Here is a 25985-nt window from a genome sequence, read left to right on the forward strand (position 1 = left end):
CCTTCCAGCTAAGCTTCTTTCCATCATATTCCCCACCTCAGGGAATGGCACCTCCTAAGGCAGGAATCTGGATATCACTGTGATTCCCACATTCTCTTTCATAACCCACATCCAATTGTGCCAGTTCTCCTTGCTAAATATCTCAACCCCACCACCATTACCTTAGCCTGAGGCTATCTTCATCTGCCACCATGACTCATCTTTCTGCAAGAGACAAACTCATCTTTCTGCTCCCAGTCTTACTCCTCCAGCCTATTTACAAGCAGCAACCAGAGTAATTTTGTTAAAGTACAAATTATATTATGTCACTTTCCTGCTTCAAATAATTCAGTGGCTCCCCACACCCTCAGGACAAAACCCAAACTCCTTAATGTGTTCTGTAAAGCACTGTGGTACCAAAACCCATTTACTCCACTGCAGCTTCATCACACTGTCCTACTCTCCTCATACTCAGAATACAACAAACTCTGCTCTAGGGAAGACTCTTTGATCTCAGTATAGACATTTTCTACTCTAGAGGCCTGTTCTGGCATCCTATGATTGAAAGGTTCAAGAATATTTAGCCATTTCTTTCTTTAAGGTGCTTCTGCCTTGATTTTAAGTACTAATCAGAAAGGAAAGATACATGGAAAAAAGTCAGCAATGTAAAATAAATGGTTTAAGCATTTCACATTTTTATGTCACTTATTTTATATCTCTTTTTGTTGGGTTCTAAGGAGAGTTGTAAAGAGAGTCAAAAAGCAGGGAGCTAAAGGGCATTAGTAAGCCCCTCGAGCCAGGCAAGTTGTTAAGCAGACAGCTCCTCTCAGAATACAAGCAAATCTGTTTCATAAGGATCATAGAGTGAAACACACGAATCAAGCTATGGATACACCAGAGGATAATAGAATTGAATCTTGAGTAAATTCTCTGAAGGAAGAAAGATTTCTAAGCTTAGGAAAAAATAGAGAAAAAAAAAAAAAAGAAGGAAAGAAAAGAGACCAGGCGTGGTGGCTCATGCCTGTAATCCTAGCACTTCGGGAGGCGGAGGCAGGTGGATCACATGAGGTCAGAAGTTCGAGACCAGCTGGCCTACATGGTGAAACCCCGTCCCTACGGAAAATACAAAAATTAGCCGAACGTGCTCACTTGAACCCAGGAGGTGAGGCAAAGGTTGCAGCGAGCAGAGATCATGCCACTGCACTCCAGCCTGGGCAACAGAGTGAGACTCTGTCTCAAAAAAAAAAAAAAAAAAAAAAAGAAAGAAAGAAAAGAAAACACCTTCATAAAACTTTTAAATTTTGGAATGATACAAAACTAAAACCAACCAAAAACAAACTACTAACTGCAAACTGGAAAAAAAAATGTGTAAAAATTCGTGTCTCCCTGCAAAGGGGTATTTTTATTACATAAGAAATTAATGAGAAGAACATAGAGTTTTGATAAATAGGCAAAGGCAGGGATATCAATAGAGAAACCCAAAAACATTTAGTTAAACAAAAAATAAATATCCAAGAGGGCCAGACATGGTGCTAAGTGCTTTCCATCTAATAGCAACAGGAAAGAGGAAATGCAACTTGTTGACAGACACATGGTAAATGTTGATTCCACACTAGTAATCAAATAAATGCAAATAAAAATTATGAGACCCCATTTCTCAGCTATGAAATTGCCCACAATTAAGAAAAAAGAAAGTGATTAAATGAACTTGCATATATTTCTGAATAGGGTAGAAATTAAAACAATTGTTTTGGAAAGAGATTTGGAAAAACTATCAAAACCTTGGAAATTCATATACTTATGACACTGCAATTTTGCTTCTGGGAAAATGACCTTTGGAAATATCCCAAAATATACAAAAGCATTGTTACTCTTTGCAGAGCTACTGAATGATAATGAAAATTAGAAACAACCTAAAATATCCAAAATCATGCTTCAAGTAAATTGCTCTGCTGCTACACCAGCTGGAGTCTCCCTGAGCACTGAGAGAGTGGAGTATGAATGAATCAGTTAGGTGGCTTTCTGCAGCAAGTACAGAAAACTCTGCTCAAATGGCTTAAATAACAATAAATGTTTTACTATCTCACATATTAAGTTTCTTGAAGTTAGGGCAGCTCCAGAGCTGTTTAATCTACAATAATGTCATCAGTAACCCAGATTCTTCCCTCTCTTTGCTTTGCTACTCTCAGCATGTCAGCCAGTCTTCTCTGGAAGCAAGTTGGCTGCCGTAGTAGCTCCCAGCATCACATCTTTAAGCATCACCATGTCCAAAGACTGAGAAAGAACTCGTTACTTCCTGAGTCCCAGAATCCCTCTAGCAGATTATCCCTGAGGATTAATTGTCCAGAACTGTATCATATGCTTAGTCCTAAGCATGGCAAGACAATAGAACACCATAATTGGCTTAGAGCGGCAGTTCTCAAAGTGTGGTCCTTGTACCAAGATCAGCATTACCTGGAAACTTGTTAGAAATGCACATTCTCAAGCCCCACCAGAATCAGAAACTCTGAGGGTAGAGTAGAGCTCACCAAGTTGTATTTTTAACAAGCCCTCCAAATGGCTCTGATGTAGCTCAAATTTGAGAACCACTGGTTTAGACTAACCGAAAGTTCACACACTGAGGCTGGAAAAGGTCTAGGCTTCTCTACAGCTCATGACCACAATATTGCTAAACGACATGAAGTTCCGTTAGCAAAGAAGAAGGGAAGAAATGGCTGTGTAGTAGGCAACTGCCCATACAGGATAAAGTTCCTGTTTTGGTGGCCAAAATGACCCAAATCTTTTAAGAAAGAAAGAAAGTCAAAGTAATACCATTTCTTCCTTTCCACACACCCTCAAATACATTTTTTAAGCATTTCTCCTCCCATTTAATGTGAAATGTGAAAGATGTTGAGTGGAGTTTGCAGTTGTTCAAGACCAGCTGGCCAACATGGTGAAACAACATGGTGTTTATGTGTATGTGGAATCATTATAAAAAAGGAAGTTGCAGAATAATATGCATTATGTACTATGCTAACAATAACTACAAAAATGAGCAAAATATAAATACATAAATGTGGATGTGTGCTTATATGAATATAAGTGTATGGGGAAAGTTCTGGAAAGATATACTACAAGCTTCTAAGGGGTTACCTCTGAGGAAGGGAGTGAAATTGGGGGAGGGAGTCATTAAATCTCACTTTTACTTTTATTTTATTTACGTCCGAATTGTTTCACTTATTTGCAACAAGAACATATATAGATCATGAGTGTATTTTCAAACCAAAAAGTGCTTAAAGCCACAATAACAAAATATTGGCGAAAGGGACGAGGACTGAGTCTCTAGGGATGGTTCTGAGCTCTGCTCATACTCCCAGTGATGTTGCCAACCTTTCTCTCTTCTCCAGTGGGATGGCACGGATAAAAACAGAACAACACAAAACAGTATTTCCACTTCTTTTTCAAAAACTTTTTCAAAAACTAAGTTTTCTTTTTGGTGTTACCTTTTATTGTTCTGGTATATTCTGAAGATTTTGCACATGAGCAGAAGCATGAATTTAGTTTTTATAATTAACTTTTAATTCTTAGAAGTATAATTTGCTAGCTCTGCTAGAAAATCCTTTTGGCTCCCAAAAGCTGCCTTCATTAGGATTTTTAGAAGACAAAGGCTACTACATTCTGCAATATCTAGAAATTACCACTGGAAGGCAACATTCAGAATTAGAGAATATTTAAGATGGAAAGAGTTAGGTATAATCTAGCCCAATTACCTCACTTTGTGATGAGGAAACAAGTTTAGGGAAGAGAAGTGGCTTGACAACTGACCCCTGTCAGACTGAAACCAAAACTGAGATTTCCTTCCTCCTTGACCAGTATCCTTCCCATAACACATCGCCATCACTCTCTTTTTGAAACTTTAAAAACTTGCAAGTCTGGGAGGCATCTAAGCATGTTCTGATGTGAGATAGCATAAGGCAGGGCATTTAAAACTCACTCTTGGCTATAGCATAAAATTTTGGAAAGTTCTTGTATGTCAACAGGTCATATTATTTTAATAACCACAGCCAACGCAAACAGGTGCAGCTTAAGGTCATCCCACAAAATCTACTTCAATCCCATGTGGTTTTTTCCCCTTGTTGTCTGTCTATCTCTTCCTGGTTTTGTGAAAGTGTTCTCTCCTTGTCCCATGACTGCCTTTGTATGATGTATCTCGAGGTGTGTCTGTTTCCAGACCTCTCAGTAGATGCCTTGCTCTTCATGCATTTTCCATCTATTTTTAAGACACCATATTTGTAAACCTAGGTGTCTCTCTCAGTTTTTGGGGGGTTTTTTGTTTTGTTTTGTTTTTTACTGTCCCAGTAACTGTGTCTTTCTGAGTTTTCTCTCACTGGTTTTCCTCTAAGTCCCATCCCATTTTGTGTCTTTATGTCTCTAACTCTGCCTGTTCTCCTCCCTTTTCTTTTATATTGACAGTTTCCTTTACTATTTCTTTTCTTCACTTCACTAGACACACAATGGTGAATATTTTGTTTTGTTTTGTTTTGAGACAGGGTCTCGCTCTGTTGCCCAGGCTGGAGTGCAGTAGCACGATCACAGTTCACTGCAACCTCCACTTCCCAGGCTCAAGTGATCCTCCCGCCTCAGCCTCCCAAGTAGCTGGGACCACAGGCATGTAGCCCCAGGCCTGGCTTATTTTGAATTTTTTTAAGAGATGGGGTTTTGCCAGGTTGCCCAGACTGGTGTTGAACTCCTGGCCTCAAGCAATGCTCCTGCCTCAGCCTCCCAATGTGCTGGGATTACAGGTATGAGCCACCATGCTGGGACCATGAATATTTTTTATTAAATAATTTTGATATCTATTGTATTTAAAGCTCAGAGCTTCCTATATTTTGTTATTAATATTAAAATAAGCAAGTAGAAGCCAGGCAGTAGTACTGGCTACTCAGGAGGCTGAGGCAGAAGGACTGCTTGAGTCCAGGAGTTTTTTAATCCAGCCTGGCTGACACAGTGAGACCTCACCTCTAAAAAAGAAAGCAAGCAGAATATTTTCTTAAAAGGCAATTATATTCCTTTTTGGCCAGGCCCAGTGGCTCACACCTGTAATCCCAGCACTTTGGGAGGCCGAGATGGGTGGATCACCTGAGGTCAGGAGTTCGAGACCAGTCTGGCCAACATGGCGAAAACCCGTGTCTACTAAAAATACAAAAATTAGCTGGGCATGGGGGCATATGCCTGTAATCCCAGCTACTTGGGAGGCTGAGACAGGAGAATGACTTGTACCCGGGAGGCAGAGATTGCAGTGAGCTGAGATCATGCCACTGCACTCCAGCCTTGGTGACAGAGTGAGGCTTTGTCTAAAAAAAAAAAGGTATTTTTTGCCTCTCTGTTGGTACCAATTGTTAAATTCTTTGTGGACCACTGATGCTTACCAAAAAAAAAAAAGTGGGGGCGTCATATTTCCTCTAGTTGACATTAAGACACAGTAATTTAGCCAGAGGAGATCTTAGCAAACATACAGTCCACAGTCCACTTTCTCATTTCATGATTGTAGAGACTGACATCTAGACAATTTAATTGGTGGTCACCCTGGGTGAGATAGCTAGGTCTAGAGCTCCTGGTCTCCAGGTCAGCATTTCTTTCTTCTTCATTAAATGTCAAGTTTCCTCCCCTGTTCATTGTTAGCTCCTTCCAGAAAGAGAGTTTCTTATCCTTTTAGTAGGTACTCAGTAAATACCAAGGTATTCACTAGGATGCCTTTGGATGAAGGTAACAAGCCCTGACTTAAATTGGCTTAAACAGCAGGGAAATTTACTTGAAATTGTAAGAAATCTGGGTTGGTTGCGTTAGAAGCTCAGTGATGTCACCAAGACCATATTCTATCCCTCCACTCTGTCCTCCTTGGCTTTTTGGCATTGACCTCAGACTGGCTGCCTTCAAAATCTTAGGTTTTGCCAGCAGAACCTAGGACAAAATGAGCCCTTGTTCATGTCCAGTGGGAGAGAGAGATCATCTCTCCCAAACATGGCACTCCCCTCTACCAGATTGGCCCTATTTAGGACAAAGTTCCGTCTTCTCCCACTTAACCAATAAAAGCCAGGGGAATGCTACACCCTGAGTGGCTTAGATCAGTCAAGATCCACCTCTGCATATGAGGGTGATTCCTGAATAGAATCAAGGTTATATTAGAAGGGAGGGAGAGGGATGGATATCAGGCTAGTACATCATATTCTATTTGTTGAGTTAACTGAGTCATAGCAATTGTTGAGTTGGAAAAAACTCAGAACCTACTGTGGATTCAAGTTCAAGAAATCATTCTTTCCTACATACAACAGCATTGCTCTGTAGCCCTGAGCTAAGATAGCATCACGAAATAGTCTTCTTGCTGTTTATAATCGTAAGCAAACTCTTGGACCTGGGAGGGGATGAATGGATAATGTCTGTCTGACTTGCTTCTTTCTAGTTAGTACCAACTACCTCCCTTCTTCCTGTGATTCTTCTTAGAATAGGATAAAAAATCTTCCCTTCCCTAGATCTTACAGTCTCCCCTTCCCCCAGGCCTTTCTATTTTTAAGGATTTTACTCTAATCACACGACCAAAGAATCAAGAAATCTTTAAAGTGTATTAGAGTAGCTAGTTGTGGCAGCATTAAAACATGGCTGCAAATTCTTTGACACTCTCTCCATCAAGAAATGAGGCCTACATCCTCTACCCTTGAATCTGGGTGGGCTTATAATTTCTGGTGATTAGAATACAGCAGAAAGAGAAGCTGTATAGCTTCCTGAATGTTATAAAGTCTTAACGATAGCTGCCAGCAAGACCTTAGGACAACATGAGCCCTTGTTCACGTCCAGTGGGAGAGAGAGAGAGAGACCCTCTCTCCCAAATATGGCAATCCTCTCTACCTATAACATTTACATAAATGTTATAGGTTACACATTCCACAACAAGCTAAGTACTATTTAACATCAAGAGGAAAAAGAGACAGGAGAAAGGGTTAATAAGCCTGTTGATGAGGATCTAAGAAGACCAAAGGAGTCCTGGTCTGGGCCTGGCTACCCGTTGGTCTTGCAAAGAAGAGTCTGAGGTGGCAGAGCCTTCAGTGGCAGATGCCAAATTATCATCATGAGTGACTGCAAGACAGTGTCAGCTAAGATAGCCATTTCAAGCTGCTGAAGGCCTTCTCTTTTAGTCATGGAGTCCTGTGATAAGAACTGAAAGTTGGAAGAGTGTGCTTGTTTGTGGCCTTATTTGGTCGGCTGCAGTCTTTATCATTTTTAATTTGTTTCTTAGAACATTTTATCTTGTTGGCCAAATGCCCTACGAAATATAAAATGGAGTCTTTTTCTAAGATGGAGTTAGTTATGTCAAGGGTCCTTTATACAGCCTTCATCCTTTTTCCTGGCATACAACTCCTAAAATCCTTAGAATCTCCAAAGTGATGTCTTTTGGTGTGCTAATGAGGTAACTGATGGCTGGCAGCTCTTAGGTAGCTTCATAACAGGGGCTGGGCACAAGAAAGATCATGGCAAGGTCAGAGGATTGGGGCTTTCAGCTCCACCCTCCAAACTCCCTCTGGGAAGTGGAGAGGGGCTGAAGGTTGAATTGATCACCAATAGCCAATGATTTAATTAATCATTCCTAAGTAATAAAGCTCCCATAAAAACCCAAAAGGACAGAGTTTGGAGATCTTCCAGAGAGCCGAACACAGGGAGGTTCTTGGAGGGTAGTGCACCAGAGGGCATGGGAGCTCCAAGCCCCTTCCCACAGGTCTTGCCCTATGTACTCTTTACTTGTGTCCTTTGTAATATTCTTTATCACAAACTGATAAATGTTAATGTTTCCCTGGGTACTGAGAGCCACTCTAGCAAATTAATTGAACCCAAGATGCAGGTGGTGGGAACCCCCATTTATAACTGGTTGGTCAAAAGCACAGGTAAAACAACCTGGGGCTTCATCCTGGAGTATCAGAAGTGTCTTGAGAGACTGAGCCCTTCACTTGTGTCACCTGATGCTATTTCCAGTTAGATAGTGTTGGCATTCAATTGAATTCGAGCAGAAGTCCCAATCCCCAGATTTGTAGTTGTCAGTGACCTCTTAGGAACTGGGCTGCACAGCAGGAGGTGAGTGGCAGGTGGGGAGCAAAGCTTTATCTGTATTTACAGTAGATCCCCATGGCTCACATCACTGCCTGAGCTCCTCCTCCTGTCAGATCAGCTGTGGCATTAAATTATCACAGGAGCATGAACCCTATTGTGAACTACGCATGCAAGGGATCTAGGTTGCGTTCTCCTTATGAGAATCTAATGCCTGATGACCTGGCATTGTCTCCCATCACCCTAGATGGGACTGTCTAGTTGCAAGAAAACAAGCTCGGGGCTCCCCCTGATTCTACATTATGGTGAGTTGTATAATTACTTCATTAAATATTACACTGTAATAATAATAGAAATGAAGTGCACAATAAACGTAATGCACTTGAATCATCTTGAAACCATCCCCCACCCCCCTACCCCTGTCTGAGGAAAAACTGTCTTCCATGAAGCCAATCCCTGGTGCCAAAAATTTGGGGGACCACTGGATTAGAAGACACCCAGTTGGTGCCCACTGCTGAATTGCTTGCTTGCTTGCTTGCTTGCCAGTGGAGAGAAATCCCCACATATCTGTTGTCAGAAATGTGTTGTGAGAGCATAGTGGGAGGAACTGAGTTAGTTTTTTCTACAGTTACAGCAATAGGTAACTGGAATTCAACTGCTGGACTATACCAAAGACTGCCAGGCCAGCCTACCTTTCTCACAGTCTTCCTGACTACCTGTCTTGGATGAGCTCACTGAAAGCCCACATACCTTCATTCTAGCATTTCCTCAGTCTGGATGAGCTGCTTTGGAGGTAATACAGGTTGTAGGACTTCCCTCCACTCCTGCTCAGGACTGTTTTCAGCAGGCTAATCAGACAGCAGTTGGCACTGAGTACAACTGGAGAAATGTTACCAGAACTGAAGACTGATCCAGCTACAAATCCATAGTGACCCACCTCAGGTGGGCCCTTGGCATTGCTTGGCAATCCTTACAATTGTTTGGAATTCTTGGTAATTCTTGTACATACAAACAGTCGGCTCCTTCTCCCATGCACCATAATGGCCATTCTCAACTCTGGTGTTCTCAAACCCCCACCACAACTGTTACCCACTCTTTCTCGACAGGTGTCTTTGACTCTTCCTTAACCAAGAAAATAAGGACCAGCAGATGTGGATGGTCACTCAACATCTGAAAATGGATTTGCATATGTACCCCGTCAGCCCCTGCCTTCAGCTCAGAGCGAGAGGTAATCCGTATCCAGTTCACAGCCAACTCCCTGTCCATGTCCCATTTCCATCTCCTCAGGACCCACACTTGCTTCTCTAGGTATTCCGTCCCTGTTAGGCATCCAACTTCTCCCACCCTGCTGGCTTCTTCCCAAAGACCTATAACCAAGCTCAAATCTTTCACTTAAGGAAAACAAAAACTCCCATTCTCTTGAAACTACCTTTGCAGAATTGTGTCTGAAACAGTGAGAGAGATCTAACTTAATTGACTCCATCTTGCTTCTAACCTCCAAGCTGTCTTTCCTCATTCTTGGGCATAGGCTGAACTAACTTTGGGAGAAACTTAGTTTATAGTTTGTGGTTTAAAGCAAAGATGATAACAGCCCTTTCCCAGGGCAGACCTCCTTTTTGTCTGAAGACTAGATTGTCCTTGTAGGACTAACATTAGCCACAAGATTGGAAATTATGGTTTAGGAATCATGCAGGTGGAGGCTACAAGATTCTGACCCTCCCTAAGCACTGATCCTAAGATCGGTGCTTGAGATATTTTGCAGACCCTGCACTTGATGGATCACCTGGCAACACCCAGATCAATAAACTGGCTCATCTGATCTTGTGGTGCCCACCCAGGAACTGACTCAGAACAAGAAGACAGCTTCAACTCCCTGTGATTTCATCCCTGACCAATCAACACTCCTGGCTCACTGGCTTCCCCTCCACCAACCAAGTTGTCCTTAAAAACTCTGTTCCCCAAATGCTCTGGAAGACTGATTTGAGTAATAATTAAACTCCGGTCTCTGGCTCAGTCAGCTCTGCATGAATAAGTCTTTCTCTATTGCAATTCCCCTGTCTTGACGAATCAGCTCTGTCTAGTTACCATCCTCCACTTCTCCTTTCTTATTGTGTCACTTAGGGCTCTGGGTTATAAACAACTTTATCAGAATCCAGATCTTTTAAGTAGAGGAAAAAAATTTATTGGATGGAAACTAGAGGAGGTCAGCCCATCCCACTGCTGTGATGACTGGGACCCAACCATCTCCCTCTCCTAGAAGTGAATCTCCCTTATGAGTAAACAAGTGTCACTTATTCAGGATTCATCTCAGAAGAGACTCTAATGGGCCAAACCTCGGTTATATGCCTGTCGTCTGTCAGCCTGTATCAGTTAGCTAGCACTTTTATAACAAAGTACCACAGACTGGGTGCCTTAAACAACAAAAATGTATTTTCTTACAGTTCTTGAGGCTGGAAGTCCAAGATCAAGGTGTTGACAGGGTTGGTTTCATTTAATTTTTTTTAAAAAACTTTTATTTTAGATTTAGGGGTACATGTGCAGGTTTGCTACATAGGTAAACTCCTGTCATGGGGGTTTGTTGTACACATTATTTCATCACCCATGTACTAAGCCTAGTTACTCAATAGTTATTTTTTCCGATCCTCTCCCTCTTCCTACCCTCCAGCCTCAAGTAGGCCCCAGTGTGTCTGTTGTTCCCCATTTGAGTCCATAGGGTTGGTTTCTTCTGAGGCCTCTCTCCTTGGCTTATAGGTGTCCATCTTCTCCCTGTATGTGTCTGTGTCCCAACTAATAACGACATCAGTCATATTGGACTAGAGCCCACCTAATGATTTTATTTTCACTTAATTACCTCTTTAAAGGCTCTATATCCACATATAGTCACATCCTGAGGTATAGGGGGTTCCACATGTGGACTTCAACATATGAACTGGGAGAGACACAATTTAGTCCTTAATAGTGCCCCAAAGTGGGGAAAAGGAAGATCTGGACCCTCGGGTTTCCATAGTAGAAAGCAATCACTGCTTTCTATTAAGTACTCACAGTGGGGCTTCTCCAGGAAGAATGATATGCTAATAAGAAGGGGAGGAGGAAGTGATCCTGGACAGCCAGATGATATGTGCACTATTCCTTCATATTGGAGATTCTGAAGAGGAGAAGCACTTCACTAAACACTTTTTCATTCCTGCTCCGTCTTCAACCCAAAGCTGTCAAACTTCTGTTTCTCAGCCCCAGCCCCTGAAAATGCTCAGGAAAAGGTCATTAATAGTTCCTTGATTGCCATATTTCAATCAAACTCTTGTTTGAATTCTTTTCTACAACATTAATACTGTTGCTGTTGACTCCTCCTTCCTTGAAGATCTGTTCCCACTAAACTTCCTTGTTCCCTCCTCTTCAGCCCCTCCTATACAAACTCCTTTGTCAGCTATTTTTCCTGTGCACGCTTCAAAAATGTTTGCATGTCAAGTTTCTGTCATTGACTCCTCTTCTCCTCCCCCTCGCAATCCCTCCTTCCTTTCCCTCACTGTTTCCCTTTAATTCTCTCTCAATACTCTTACAGTTTGAGAGATCTTATCCTTACTTTATCTTAACCTAGGATCTCTGGATGGATTCAAATAGAGCTTCTTAAATTAAAGGAAACATAATGTGCATATTTGCATCCTTTCTTGGGAGAAGGCCCAAAGGTTTTTATGAGAGGTTTGAAACCTCAACCATGTTGGTGCCTCCTAAATTGTGTCTTTTGTCAAGACCTGTCTTCTGAGTTCCAGGGCCATGTGTCTCACTGCCTACTGGAAATCTTCACCTGAAACCTTCACAGCTACCTCAAACTCAATAACATCAAAAGCTGAAATTATTGTCTCTCCCTCCCAAAGCCTGCTCATCTTCCCATTTTTCTTTTGTCCATGAAAGCTGCTGCCATCCTCCTTATCACCCAAATTAGAAATCCGAGCATCACCCAGACCTCTCCTCCTTCATCACCCCTCAGCCAATCACTCACCAAGTCTTGTCCATCCTTCCTTCCTAACTTCTCTCCTGGACGCTTCCATTGCATATCCACTTTTTAAACAGAGTGGCTCTTGTCTCAACTAGACTGTTGAAATAATCTTCCAACTTTTCCCTCCACCTTCCATCTCTCTCCCCTCTAACTCATTCCTTGGACTGCTATCACAGTTCTTTTCATGAAATATAAAACAGATCTTGTGATTCCCCAGTCTAAAGCCTTTTTATTAGTTCCCATTAGCTTTTAGAATAAAATATGTACTGTTCATCCTGACACACAAAACTCTTCATGATAAATACTAATTGAGTGCCTAGTATGTGCCTGCCCTTGTGCTAAATGTTGAGGGTACAGGGGTAAACAAGGTGAACAGCTTCCCTGCTCTCCAAGACCTTTCAGTCCACAAGTGCAATGAGTTTACAAAGGAGAAGCACAAGCTCCTAAAGGAGTTGGGGTGGGGGTGGGGGTCACAACCTAATTTAGAAAATTGAGGAAGGTCTCAACCTCCCATCTTGCACTTACAATAGTAATCGGCAGGCGTGGTACCAAATATGGAACCAACAATTTTATCTGCATTATCTCGTTTAAGCCATGAGTGCCATTATTGTTAGCCTCACTTTACAGATAAGGAAACTGAGGGCTAGAAGGTTAAATAAGTGGTGGAGTTGGGATTTCACCCAGACTCATGTGAGACCCAGACATCTTAATCCTTTTGGAACCTGTGCTTCTCTTTTGTAGTACTCACTACACTTGTGGAAGTACACCCAATTGCACTTGTGGAACTACAGCCAGCTCTGCAAACATGACAGTCTACTTCACTCCAAGTCTTTGCTCACGCTGCTCCTCTTGCCTGGAATGCCTATTTCTCTCAAAAATCTTCCTGCTGAATATTTTGCAATCTAATTAAAGTGTTCTCTCTTCCATGTACACTCCTCCCTCAGATAGAATTAGTCACTGTCTTCTTTGTGCATACACAGCATTTCAAAAATACTGTCACAGTCCCTGTAGCACTCCAAATACTTATCTGATGTTCTCCCCCTAAGAAACTGTAAGTCCTAGGGGATGACAATCAACTGACCTCCATAGTCAGAAACTTCTGCTGTGCCTGGCCTTCCAATGAGAAAAGGAGAGAAGAGGAGGGGAAGGAAGAAAAAGGGAAGGAGAAGAAAGAAAAGCAAAAATGAAGATAAACACTTCAATATATGATATCCCAAGACCATCTACCCTTTTGTAAAAATTTTGCTCTTTTTTTTTCCCCAAGAGTCAGGGTCTCACTCTGTTGCCCAGGCTAGAGTGCAGTGCCATGAACATAACTCATTGTAGCCTCTAACTCCGGGGCTCAAGCAATCCTCCTGCCTCAGCCTCCTGGGTAGCTGGGACTACAGGCATGCACCACCACATCTGGCTATTATTATTATTACTATATTAGTAGAGATGGGGTCTTTCTATGTTGCGTAGGCTGGTCTCAAATTCCTGGCCTCAAGCAATTCTTCCACCTCACATTAGCCTTCCAAAGTGCTGGGATTACAATAAGCCACCATAGGCCAAAATTTTGCATTTTATCCATTACTGTAAAATTAACCCTTACAAATCCAACAACACTCAACTTGAGAATCATTCAACAACCACTTAATGAAAACCCCCTGAAAGCTTCTCATCCTGTTGCAGTCCCTTTCTCTCCTCCTGTGCTCTCTCCTCTTCTTCCTATCTAGCCCACCCTTTTGGCAGCTAAGAATTCCTCCCTCCATTGGAGAGCCACAGACCAAAGAGGAGTCAAATAAGAAAATAAGACCTCAAAGAAGGAAAACAAAGTGAAGGCCTTGCATCAGAAGTCACGTGGCAAAAAGCCACCTGGATATCTGAAAAGAAGAAAGAATTGAGGGATATCCGCTTTTTGCCTCAGAGACCATCCTTAGCCCTGAAGGCTTTGTTTCTGCTTTAGGTTTCCCAGATAAGCATCCGAAGTGCTACAGCAAGGAACTTTAAGTTTCCAGATACTTGTCTGGATTTTGCAAGGCGTAGATGAGTCACTTGAGAAGGAGAACTGGAATGGCTGCCTAGGTTCATTTCCATTGTCCAATCCAAGGGCCTGTGGAGAAGGGGCTGCTGCAAGACTCTGTGTGTGGTGGGGGGAGGGGTGGGTACGTGGATGGCAATGGGAGGATCAATTAACTCCACCCAGGAGCCAAATGAAACACATAAATAAAAAACAAAACCTGAGTAGTGGTTTTTATGTCATTCTGGAGTAGAAAGAGCATTCATTTATAGCAAAGGTTGGCGGGCACCTGTGTCAGCCCCTGCCTCCACTCCACCCCTAACAAGTATCAGGTGCCCACACGGGCCTGCTGCTCACCTCCTGGGCTTTTCTAAGCCAGGTGAGACCTGTCCCAGATGTCCACGAATCCACTGCGGGAGTGGCACTATCAAGCAGAGTCATCTGATTTTCTGCCTGGGACCTGGACCATTGTGAGAGTAAACAACGTGGGGTTACGAGGAAGAATCTGGAGAGAAGAGAAGAGGTTAACAACCCTCCCACTTCCTGGCCACCCCCCTCCACCTTTTCTGGTAAGGAGCCCTGGAGCCCTGGCTCCTAGGCTGACAGACCAGCCCAGATCCAGTGGCCTGGAGGGGCCTGAGCTAAATCCGCAGGACCTGGGTAACACGAGGAAGGTAAAGAGTTCCTGTCCTCGCCCCTCCCCACCCCCACCTTTTCTGTGATCTTTTCAGCCTTTCACTGGTGACTCGTTCTTCCAGGGCCCATTTCTCTCCCCTACCTGGGTTTCTTCTAATCTGGAAATCTAATGATCAAATCACACTAAAAAGTCAGTAGCTCCTGTGGATTACATATCCCAGGAGCATATAGATTTTGAATTTTGAATTTTGAAAGAAATTCTGCGTGGAAATAATATTGAGGCAGAGACACTGCTAGTGGTCTAAAGATTTGAAAGGACCACTTTCTGTGTGCAGGCAGGGCCTCGGCTGGAGATAGATGGGTCTGGACGAGGCAGGAGAGTGAGAAGTTCTGAGGTGAAATGAAGGAAGCTCTCAAAGAATGCTCCTCCCACCTTGAATCTCATCCCCAGGGTCTTGCTGTCCCATTCTTGGTGCTGGGCGGATCCAAATCCAGGAGATGGGGGCAAGCATCCTGGGATGGCTGAGGGCACACTCTGGCAGATTCTGTGTGTGTCCTCAGATGCTCAGCCGCAGACCTTTGGGGGAGTAAAGGGGGCAGACCCACCCACCTTGCCTCCAGGCTCTTTCCTTCCTGGTCTTGTTCTATGGTGGGGCTCCCTTGCCAGACTTCAGATTGAGAAGTCAGATGAAGTTTCAAGAAAAGGAAATTGGTGGGTGACAGAGATGGGTGGAGGGGCTGGGGAAAGGCTGTTTACTTCCTCCTGTCTAGTCGGCTTGGTCCCTTGAGGGCTCCGGATATCTTTGGTGACTTGTCCACTCCAGTGTGGCATCATGTGGCAGCTGCTCCTCCCAACTGCTCTGCTACTTCTAGGTAAGTCAGGGTCTCCCTGGTTGAGGGAGAAGTTTGAGATGCCTTGGGTTCAGCAGAGACCCCTTTTTAGGCTAGGGATGAGACTCCCACGAAGGGATGGGACCCCTCACCACATCTATAGCTGTGGATTGAGCTCCTAGGACAAGCCAAGATGGGGCTAGAAATGAGGAGAATGCTGGTTCCAATTGGGGCATACTCATGAGTGAGGCCAGTCACTTCACCCCTCTGGGTCCCAGAATCACTATGTGGAACCGAAGAGCTTCGACTAGATGGTCCCTAGGGTCTGTCTCTTTCAGTTTGACATTCCAGGGTTCTCCTCTATGATTTTTAATTTCTACCCTTTCTTGTGGGGATATGGGTTGAGGCTGTTTCTGTGGCTTGGTTCAGGGAAATTCAACCTGTACCCTTAATTTGTGAGTTTGCACAGGGAGCAAGGGGTAAGGGAGCAGGTTGAAAATAGGGATTTGGGTTGACAGTGGCGCAAGAGGCATGAACAGTGGAGACCAGAGAGCAGGTAGCAAGGTTTCCACCAGAAACATCCTGATTCTTGGGAAAATTGGGCTCCTGGGGCAGAGGAGGGCAGGGGAGTTTTAAACTCACTCTATGTTCTAATCACTCTGATCTCTGCCCCTACTCAATGTTTGATTTACTCTTTTTTCTTGCAGTTTCAGCTGGCATGCGGACTGGTGAGTCAGCTTCATGGTCTTGGATTGACCCAGTGGGGCACATATGGGGACAAAGGCCATAAGATATTGGGAAATGCTTATTGAATGGGAAAATGCTGATGTGGGGTTAGCAGGGATAGTTCCTCCAACACAGCAGAACTTGGCCCTATGCTTCTCTGGCCAGCTTTCCTTAAGATACTGAACAGGCCAAAAATGGGGCCAAGATGCTCTAAGACTGAGCCACCAAGCATGGGTTTGCAATGAGCTCATTCTGGCTTTGAGGCTCCCTGGGAATGGCAGTGTAGAGCCTGCTCCTCTCCCTGTCCTCACCCCACATTATCTCGGCTCCTCAGAAGATCTCCCAAAGGCTGTGGTGTTCCTGGAGACTCAATGGTACAGGGTGCTCGAGAAGGACAATGTGACTCTGAAGTGCCAGGGAGCCTACTCCCCTGAGGACAATTCCACACAGTGGTTTCACAATGAGAGCCTCATCTCAAGCCAGGCCTCGAGCTACTTCATTGCCGCTGCCACAGTCTACGACAGTGGAGAGTACAGGTGCCAGACAAGCCTCTCCACCCTCAGTGACCCGGTGCAGCTAGAAGTCCATATCGGTGAGCTGATGAAGGGGAAGAGGAAAATCACCAATAAAGGGTGAAACAAAGCGTCCTGAAATACCAGAGATGATATTCTTAGAGATAAAAGCTAAGATGAGATGATGTGTGGTCCCACTGAATGGTATCAGAGTTGTAGTCCTAGCTCTAAGTAGGTCTTCGGCAAAATGTCAAAGCCTGTCAGACAATAGATATAGGACTGCTGCATTGCACAATTCCAGGAATCCCCATATGGAATGCATACAATGTGAATGTGTCATGTGAAGGTTAGGCCATGGCATAGATGCTCAATAATAGTTATTTATTTGTTTTCATTTTTTTTAATTTTATTTTTTGAGACAGAGTATCACTCTGTCACCCAGGCTGGAGTGCAATGGGGCGATCTCAGCTCACTGCAACTTCTGCCTCCCGGGTTCTAGTGATTCTCCTGCCTCTGCCTCCCGAGTAGCTGAGATTACAGGCGCCTGCCACCACACCCAGCTAATTTTTGTATTTTTAGTAGAGACAGGGTTTCACCATGTTGGTCAGTCTGGTCTCAAACTCCTGACCTCAGGTGATTCACCTGCCTTGGCTTCCCAAAGTGCTGGGACTACAGGCGTGAGCCACCACACCTGGCCAATAATATTTATTGAATAAATTAATGAATTTGGTGTTAGGACCTCAATCTCCTTCTCGCTCTCAGACATGTAATGCCCTAAGCCACCTCCCAAAGCAATCCTAGTGGCCTAGCATCATATCTTTCTGTCTCCTCATCAATGCTATACTCAAACCTATAATTAAGCATAAATTTGGTAATGTGATAGCTCTTCCAATAGAGGCAGATACATGTTCAGCCTGCACATTAATCATGACATGAAAGTCCTTGTGTACTATTAACAGAATATAGACGTCAGACACAGGTAGGAGAAATATTTTGAAGGCAGGGGTCTTTCCTGGTGTCCCTACAATCTTACCACATAGCCTGGTCCCTGCAGTGTCGCCCTGCAAACCTAACTCTACTTCCGCGGCTGTTCCATTCATACAATGTTTATGGGTGGAACAAGCTTTGGGGGAAGAACGGCATAAGGAGGTGGATCTGCAAGAGGGCTCCATGGAATTGGGCCTCTGAAAATGATTTTTGTGGCTCTTTGGCCTCTGACAGTACCACTCAACTGACATGGTCTTCACTCTCCAGAGCTACAAGAAGGTATGTCCATTTCTAGCTAGGTAAGAGATGTCCACCTACAACCAAATAAAATGGGGGAATTACCAAGAGAAAGCAATAGAAAAATCAAGTCTAGGAGTTACTAGTTTGCCTTGAACTTGGCTCTAGAAACTGGCTTTAGAAGTCTAGCCAATCAAGGCTATATTAAACTGTGACCATGAGAATTAGCTTCACCAGGTAAACTTCTGAGCATCCTTTAATCCTTTAGGACCCATTTCACCTATGTCCTCCTCTGAGGAGCATTTTTTACTTCTTTTTTTGTTTGTTTGTTTGTTTGTGTTTGTTTGTTTTTGAGACAGAGTCTCTCTCTGTCACCCAAGCTGGAGTGCAGTGGCGCAATCTTGGCTCACTGCAACCTCCACCTCCCGGGTTCAAGCAATTCTCCTGCCTCAGCCTCCCAAGTAGCTGGGACTACAGGTGCATGCCACCACGCCCGGCTAATATTTTGTATTTTTAGTAGAGACGGGGTTTCGCGGCGTTAGCCAGGATGGTCTTGATCTCCTGACCTCATGATCTGCCCACCTCGGCCTCCCAAAGTACTAGGATTACAGATGTGAGCCACCGCACCCAGCCTGCATTTTTTACTTCTTTCAGGCAGAATTTCTTTATTCCAATCTAGTCAGCCCCGCAGTCCTTTATTCTTAGCCTGTTGTAGCACTCGTCATATTGTATTGTGATTATTTCTGAATATTTATGTTTCTATGTCTAGACTGTAGATTCTTTGAGGCTGAGAACTATATGTCCCATCATCTGGGTATCTCCAGTCCACAGTGTGTCATACATAGTGAGTGCTTGATGAAATATCACTTGAAGGAATATACATATGGACATTCACTGAGTCCATGACAGGACAGATTCGAACAAGAATGTTCCTCCAAAGGCCACCAGACTATATACTAACCATGACTTTATGCTAATAATGATTCATCTCTCTGCTGAAAAAGTAAGTGGATAGATAGGCACATGGCTTCTTTTGATAAATGATATCTCTTAATAGGTAATGAAGATTACTTTCTGTTTGGCAAATCTTTGTGGTAGAGAATCATGACCAACACACGTCCTACCAATTTTGTTTAGCATCAGGTAGCAGATTTTTAAAATTATAGTAATTCAACCTGAGAATGTAGATTTAAAAAATAAAATTATAGTAAATTTTGTTTTGTTCTTATTACAAAAGTCGTTTGGGGTCAATTTCAAAAATATATAAAAGTAAACAGGAGAAATTTAAAATGTCCTTCGGTCTCACTCCTTCAGAGAAACACCTGTTAATATGTAAGTGCATATCCTTCTTTTTTCTGTGCATAATACTTTTTAAAATATTTGAAGTATTATGCTTTTTTAACTTAAAATTGTCTCATGAATATTTTCTTATGCCATTATAATACTTATCTATAATATCATTATTTTTTAATTATTCAGGCCCTTTCCCGACCATGACTTCATGTTCTCTCTTTGTGAAGTCTGATTACTTGGTGACATGATTGTGAGAATAAGCTCTGGCGATATAAGAATTTCCTCTCTTGAAGGCCATGCTCAGTAATAAAGTTGGTCTCACTGAGGCCCTGTGACACCTCAGAAACCACGAATTGCCACGCTGAGCAATACCAGTCACGCCCTTCCCCTCCCTGATGTTTACATTGAGTTCTCCTTCACAATTTCTGCAGCCACTCCGTGGCCACCGTCACCTTATTCCTGACTGCCACAAGAGTCTTTCAATATTCCTTTGATTGCCTATTCCTTCTGAAATCTACCTTTTCCTCTAATAGGGCAATTCATCATTTTCAAATGCAATTTTTACTCTGATCTAGAACTTACTGTGAATCCTTGTCACCTGCCACAGCAAATCTAAGTCTAGCACTTAAGGATCCTGCAGATATGCTCATCGTTGCTTCTCACTTACCTCATTGCTTAGTCCCTCTGCTCTAACCCTGTGTGTTGATCACATGTGTGTGTGTCCCTCTTCTCCATTAGACAAAGATCTTGGTATGACTTCAGTTCTCTTGCAGGGCCCCATCAGCTCTTCCCCAAAGGGAGTTATGCAGGGTTGACTCCCAATCTGGCTTTCCCTTATGTCTCAGGATCTGGGTGGTACGTGGCCCCTTCACAAAGCTCTGCACTGAGAGCTGAGGCCTCCCGGGCCTGGGGTGTCTCTGTGTCTTTCAGGCTGGCTGTTGCTCCAGGCCCCTCGGTGGGTGTTCAAGGAGGAAGACCCTATTCACCTGAGGTGTCACAGCTGGAAGAACACTGCTCTGCATAAGGTCACATATTTACAGAATGGCAAAGGCAGGAAGTATTTTCATCATAATTCTGACTTCTACATTCCAAAAGCCACACTCAAAGACAGCGGCTCCTACTTCTGCAGGGGGCTTGTTGGGAGTAAAAATGTGTCTTCAGAGACTGTGAACATCACCATCACTCAAGGTGAGACATGTGCCACCCTGGAATGCCCAGGGACGCCTGTGTGTGGAACCTGCACTCACACTGGGAAGTTGAGTTGGGAGGAGATTCCTGATTCTTACACGCACTTCTTCATATGTGGTTCCCTCTTGGTGATCACCAGGAGGTCCCCAAAAGTCCCTGATTGCAGGGTAGGTTTGCAGCTCTGTTTCAGTCCATTCTTTTGGGGTAGCTAAGAGGTGTCATTCACTGTGCAGCATGATGGCAGGAGCAGAAGCCACATCTCCTCCCCAATAAATACCTCTGTCTTTCCTTACCCTAATCACACCCACGATGTCATACCTTCCTATCGTGCTGGCCTCCTTCTTATCCAAGCCTTTTAGCCATGATCCAAACTGGCAGGAGCCCCTCATCCCCTCACAGAAAGAGCCCAGAACCTGGGTTCTGGCCCTGCAGCTAATTAACCATCTGACCAGAGGTGAGCCACTTAGTCTCTCTGAATCCCAATTTCTTCTTCCTTAACAAAAATAAGCTGACATTTATTGGGCAACTTTCAGTGCGCTAGACTCTGTGCTAAACAATTCTTTACATGCACCTGGTTTGACTATCACAGTAGACCTTCACAACATGAGATAGGTAATATTCCATTTTACAGATGAAGTAACCGAGGTGCAAAAATAAATAAATAAGTTGTCCTAAGGTCACATCAAAGACTTCAAAGCCTGTATATCTAACCAGTAAGTAAAAGATTTGAACAAGCACTAATATCCTATGATCCCATTAAGTCATCCACAAAACATCTCTAGGTTCTGTAGCACCAGCCTCCAGAATCGAGCTCTAGAGTGGTGTGCCTGGACTTTCCAGTTTCACAGAACTTCTATCTGTAACTAGCCCAAGACATAAATTGTAAACAATTTGCATGTAGAAAGGCAGCAAAACACCTTTTGAGATTTTGACACTACAATGCCATAATTTGTACAAAAATAATTTCATGACACTTTAAACTGAAAGTAAATACTCCCAAGTGGTTAGGGAAAGAGAGCAAATAAAGCAAATGGGGTAACATGTAAACAATGAGTGGATCTGGGTAAAGGATATACGAGATTTCTTTATACTATTCTGGTCATTTTTTTAAGTTTGGAAATATATCAAAATCAAGAGTTTAAAAAATTGAAATGCAAAATCAACAAATTTGTCCCAGTTTCTAGACCATAGCGTTGTCTGACAATTTCTTAACTGTCACACAAAACCCAGCTTACAACCTAACTTGCTAACGCTCCCTGTCACATCTCTGTCAAACAAGCAGGAGCCTTTGCTAAGTGTTTGGTGAGCTGTCCTCTGCTCTGATAGCACTAAGATCAGGAACCAATGGGAGGAAGCAATACTTTCCCCACCATTCCTACCACTTGTCTGTTGGCAGTTGTCAAAGACTCTCTACTGGTGACCTCGCTGTTTGTTCCAAATATCTGCCTTAGTGACTGTCATTTTTTTTCATCTCTCCACTTCTCCTAATAGGTTTGGCAGTGTCAACCATCTCATCATTCTTTCCACCTGGGTACCAAGTCTCTTTCTGCTTGGTGATGGTACTCCTTTTTGCAGTGGACACAGGACTATATTTCTCTGTGAAGAGAAACATTCGAAGCTCAACAAGAGACTGGAAGGACCATAAATTTAAATGGAGAAAGGACTCTCAAGACAAATGACCCCCATCCCATGGGGGTAATAAGAGCAGTAGCAGCAGCATCTCTGAACATTTCTCTGGATTTGCAACCCCATCATCCTCAGGCCTCTCTACAAGCAGCAGGAAACATAGAACTCAGAGCCAGATCCCTTACCCAACTCTCGATTTTTCCTTGGTCTCCAGTGGAAGGGAAAAGCCCATGATCTTCAAGCAGGGAAGCCCCAGTGAGTAGCTGCATTCCTAGAAATTGAAGTTTCAGAGCTACACAAACACTTTTTCTGTCCCAACCATTCCCTTACAGCAAAGCAACAATACAGGCTAGGGATGGTAATCCTTTAAACATACAAAAATTGCTCGTGTTATAAATTACCCAGTTTAGAGGGGAAAAAAACAATTATTCCTAAATAAATGGATAAGTAGAATTAATGGTTGAGGCAGGGCCATACGGAGTGTGGGAACTGCTGGGGATCTAGGGAATTCAGTGGGACCAATGAAAGCATGGCTGAGAAATAGCAGGGTAGTCCAGGATAGTCTAAGGGAGGTGTTCCCATCTGAGCCCAGAGATAAGGCTGTCTTCCTAGAACATTAGCCGTAGTGGAATTAACAGGAAATCATGAGGGTGAGGTAGAATTGAGTCTTCCAGGGGAGTCTATCAGAACTGGACCATCTCCAAGTATATAACGATGAGCCCTCTTAATGCTAGGAGTAGAAAATGGTCCTAGGAAGGGGACTGAGGATTGGGGTGGGGGGTGGGGTGGAAAAGAAAGTACAGAACAAACCTTGTGTCACTGTCCCAAGTTAAGCTAAGTGAACAGAACTATCTCAGCATCAGAATGAGAAAGCCTGAGAAGAAAGAACCAACCACAAGCACACAGGAAGGAAAGCACAGGAGGTGAAAATGCTTTCTTGGCCGGGGTAGTAAGAATTAGAGGTTAACGCAGGGACTGTAAAACCACCTTTTCTGCTTCAATATCTAATTCCTGTGTAGCTTTGTTCATTGCATTTATTAAACAAATGTTGTATAACCAATACTAAATGTACTACTGAGCTTCCCTGAGTTAAGTTATGAAACTTTCAAATCCTTCATCATGTCAGTTCCAATGAGGTGGGGATGGAGAAGACAATTGTTGCTTATGAAAGAAAGCTTTAGCTGTCTCTGTTTTGTAAGCTTTAAGTGCAACATTTCTTGGTTCCAATAAAGCATTTTACAAGATCTTGCATGCTACTCTCAGATAGAAGATGGGAAAACCATGGTAATAAAATATGAATGATAAAATTCTTTCTTCTTCCCTTTGTCCACCACTGTAACAGAGATTGGTTTGAATTGGTAAGAAACACCCCCTCCTCCCAGCAACCATCTCACCACAACTCATATGAATTAGCCAGCTTGCTTTCCAAATCTTGCTGAGACAATTGGGCTAAGGGGGATTCTTATGGGAAGTATGGGATAGGAGGGTGAATAAGCATTAGAGATAGTTTGAGAGCATTGGGGCAGATAGGAGAAGGCACAGCTGCACTGGAGGTAGAGGCCTGGGCAGAGGTAGAGGGTCAGCCTGATTGTATGAATTATGAGCTATATACCAAGAGGATTCAAGCTAGATTACATACATAAATATTACATAAGATTCAGACACGACACAAGTGCATTTGGAAACCTTGGACATTCACCTCACATTTATTTACTACCTACAATGTGCAAGCTTCAGTTCAGGTGCTGAAGATACCAGATGAACAACACAGGGTCATTTCCTGGAGAAGCTTTATTTCTAGTGAGAAAAACAGTTAAATACGAAGAGAATGAAGAAAGGGCTGCAGAAAGGAGGCTTGATTTGGGGGGTGTGGTCATGAAGGATGAGTAGGAGTTTGCCAGGCAAAGAAGAGAAGAAAAGCCCAAGGTTCATAGGCAAAGATTCAAAAGCCAGAGTGTGAGTTCAAGAAAGCAGTTTGGTTCTGTGTCGGTGAGGGAGAGGAAAGGGTTTCAGGGCCAGATCATGAAGGGCATCACCTTCCAAACTAAGAAGATCGTATCAGACCCTGCAATACATTGAGAGAGTTTAAGCAGACCAGGTTTGTACCGTATAGTATTTTAGAAGGATTCTCTGGCAACTACTTGATGGATGGACGGGACAGGAGAGTTGAAGACCGGAAGCCAGATAGGGCAGCAAGGCAGGATGCAGTAACCCAAAGGGAGCAATGAGGAAGTAACTGGCGGTGAGGCTGGAGAGGAAGGTGCTTAATCAACAAGGTATTTAGGAGGCCGACTCTCCAAGAATTGGCAGCCAGCAGTACATGGCGTGACTAAGGACCAGGTTCCACACATAGTGCCTGTTTTCTGAGTTAGGAAATAGAAAGGCAAGGCAGGTACAGGTTTGGTGGAAAGACAAACAATTCGTTTTGGTATTATTAGTACTTACTTCCTTTGGTCAGTAAATTTTCTTAAAGTGTCAGTTTCCATAACATAATTGCCGTGGTTAAGCAGCTAAGAGTTAAAACTACAACCCTAGTCGGAAATACCAAATACCTCAAAATTACCCGTACAGCACTAAGGCAGAAGAGGACATTGGGAACCACACAACGCTGAGGTCAGCTGCCAGAGCTCCCGGCGGTTAGCACCGCGGCTGGTTTTGAGAGCCAAGGCCCCAGCGCTCCTGGCGGATAGCATCGCACGCGGTTTTTTCAGTCAAAGTTTCAAAAACCGAAGGTTCACAAAATGCGACTTCCGTCCCTGGGTGGGATCGAACCACCAACCTTTCGGTTAACAGCCGAACGCGCTAACCGATTGCGCCACAGAGACGGGCGTTGGCGATTTGGGCTGCCAAGTCACTTCACTGAAGAAAAAATGTTCAGCACTCTAACGTCTCCAAAAAAATTGAGGTTGATTTGAAACCAGTGACACAATTAGCTTTCCGTGCTTCAGGGCGCGGCTCATAGCCCTGAGCGAGGCAGGTCTTTTTTCCGCGCTAGCACTTGCCTAGATCTGGAGCAGGACTCAGCTTCCAGCAGAAGAAGCTGAGAAAAGGAGAGCAGAAGAGGATGCAGGAACGAAGGGTTTTCGGGGAATCCAAAATGGATGCTCTCTGTGGGTTCGGGGGTTCCGTTGATTTTGGTCAGAGAAGTACGACGATAAGCTTTTTTTGCTGATGTAGACAATTTATGTATGCATGTGCACACGTTTAGTGCTGACTCATAATAAGCTTGTTATCGTGAGCATTAAAAATATTTTCTTACAGGTCCAATCACGTCCAGCAAAATGTGATATCTAAGTAAGTGAGTTTTGTGTTGCAAAATTAGTCTTCAACCCACGCTGTTTTGAAAGGTTTCTACCGGCATATTAGACATGCAGACAGAACACGGAGCTTAAAAAGCCTGTAACATTCCAATTAATGGTATTCAGCTCGGAAATAAAAAATATTTTTAAAAAATGCCTGCAACTTAAGGACTTTCATGCTGACATATCCAGATCCAAATATCTGAGGACAGAGACCCCTGATTCCACCACCATCGACCTAGGGAACCTCGTCAGTGCTGGGTCTAAAAAGGCTTTTTTTTTGTTCTTTAATTCATATATATATATATATACTTTATTCATATATATATATATACTTTATTCATATATATATATACTTTAAGTTCTAGGCTACATGTGCACAAGCTGCAGGTTCGTTTCATATGTATACATGTGCCATGTTGGTGTGCTGCACCCATTAACTTGTCATTTACATTAGATGTTTCTCCTAATGTTATCCCTCCCCCCTTCCCCCACCCACGACAGGTCCCACTGTGTGATGTTCCCCACCATGCACACGTATGTTTATTGCAGAACTATTCACAATAGCAAAGACTTGGAACCAACCCAAATGTCCATCAATGATA

The 25985-nt window shown here is 43.4% G+C and overlaps 1 protein-coding gene and 1 non-coding gene across 5 annotated transcripts; one reads left to right on the plus strand and one right to left on the minus strand.

Annotated features, from left to right (window-relative positions):
* Window positions 1-14316: 14316 nt before the first annotated feature.
* FCGR3A (Fc gamma receptor IIIa) lies at window positions 14317-23325 on the plus strand. 4 transcript variants are annotated; one of them, XM_024349634.3, is made up of 6 exons: window positions 14318-14719; window positions 15453-15554; window positions 16220-16240; window positions 16573-16830; window positions 20198-20455; window positions 21947-23325. In XM_024349634.3, exons 2-6 carry the CDS (start codon window positions 15515-15517, stop codon window positions 22132-22134), a joined length of 765 nt encoding a protein of 254 aa, XP_024205402.1. In that variant the 5' UTR covers window positions 14318-14719; window positions 15453-15514; the 3' UTR covers window positions 22135-23325. The 4 variants fall into 4 exon arrangements, with proteins under 4 accessions (XP_024205421.1, XP_024205429.1, XP_024205402.1 ...); XM_024349653.3 differs by lacking the exon at window positions 15453-15554 and having other exon boundaries at window positions 14317-14719; XM_024349661.3 differs by lacking the exon at window positions 15453-15554 and having other exon boundaries at window positions 14317-14719; window positions 16576-16830.
* Window positions 23326-24832: 1507 nt separating this feature from the next.
* On the minus strand, window positions 24833-24906 carry TRNAN-GUU (transfer RNA asparagine (anticodon GUU)). The gene has a single exon. It is a non-coding gene; the product is annotated as a tRNA-Asn (tRNA).
* Between the last annotated feature and the right edge of the window lie 1079 nt (window positions 24907-25985).

This window comes from Pan troglodytes, chromosome 1 (assembly GCF_028858775.2).
Source record: "Pan troglodytes isolate AG18354 chromosome 1, NHGRI_mPanTro3-v2.0_pri, whole genome shotgun sequence".
Taxonomy (NCBI): domain Eukaryota; kingdom Metazoa; phylum Chordata; class Mammalia; order Primates; family Hominidae; genus Pan; species Pan troglodytes.

Coding starts and splice junctions, on each gene's coding strand:
- FCGR3A (XM_024349634.3), top strand. CDS start 15,515: ATGTGGCAGCTGCTCCTCCCAACTGCTCTGCTACTTCTAG. Junction 15,555..16,219: donor AACTGCTCTGCTACTTCTAG/GTAAGTCAGGGT, acceptor TTTTTCTTGCAG/TTTCAGCTGGCATGCGGACT. Junction 20,456..21,946: donor GAACATCACCATCACTCAAG/GTGAGACATGTG, acceptor TTCTCCTAATAG/GTTTGGCAGTGTCAACCATC.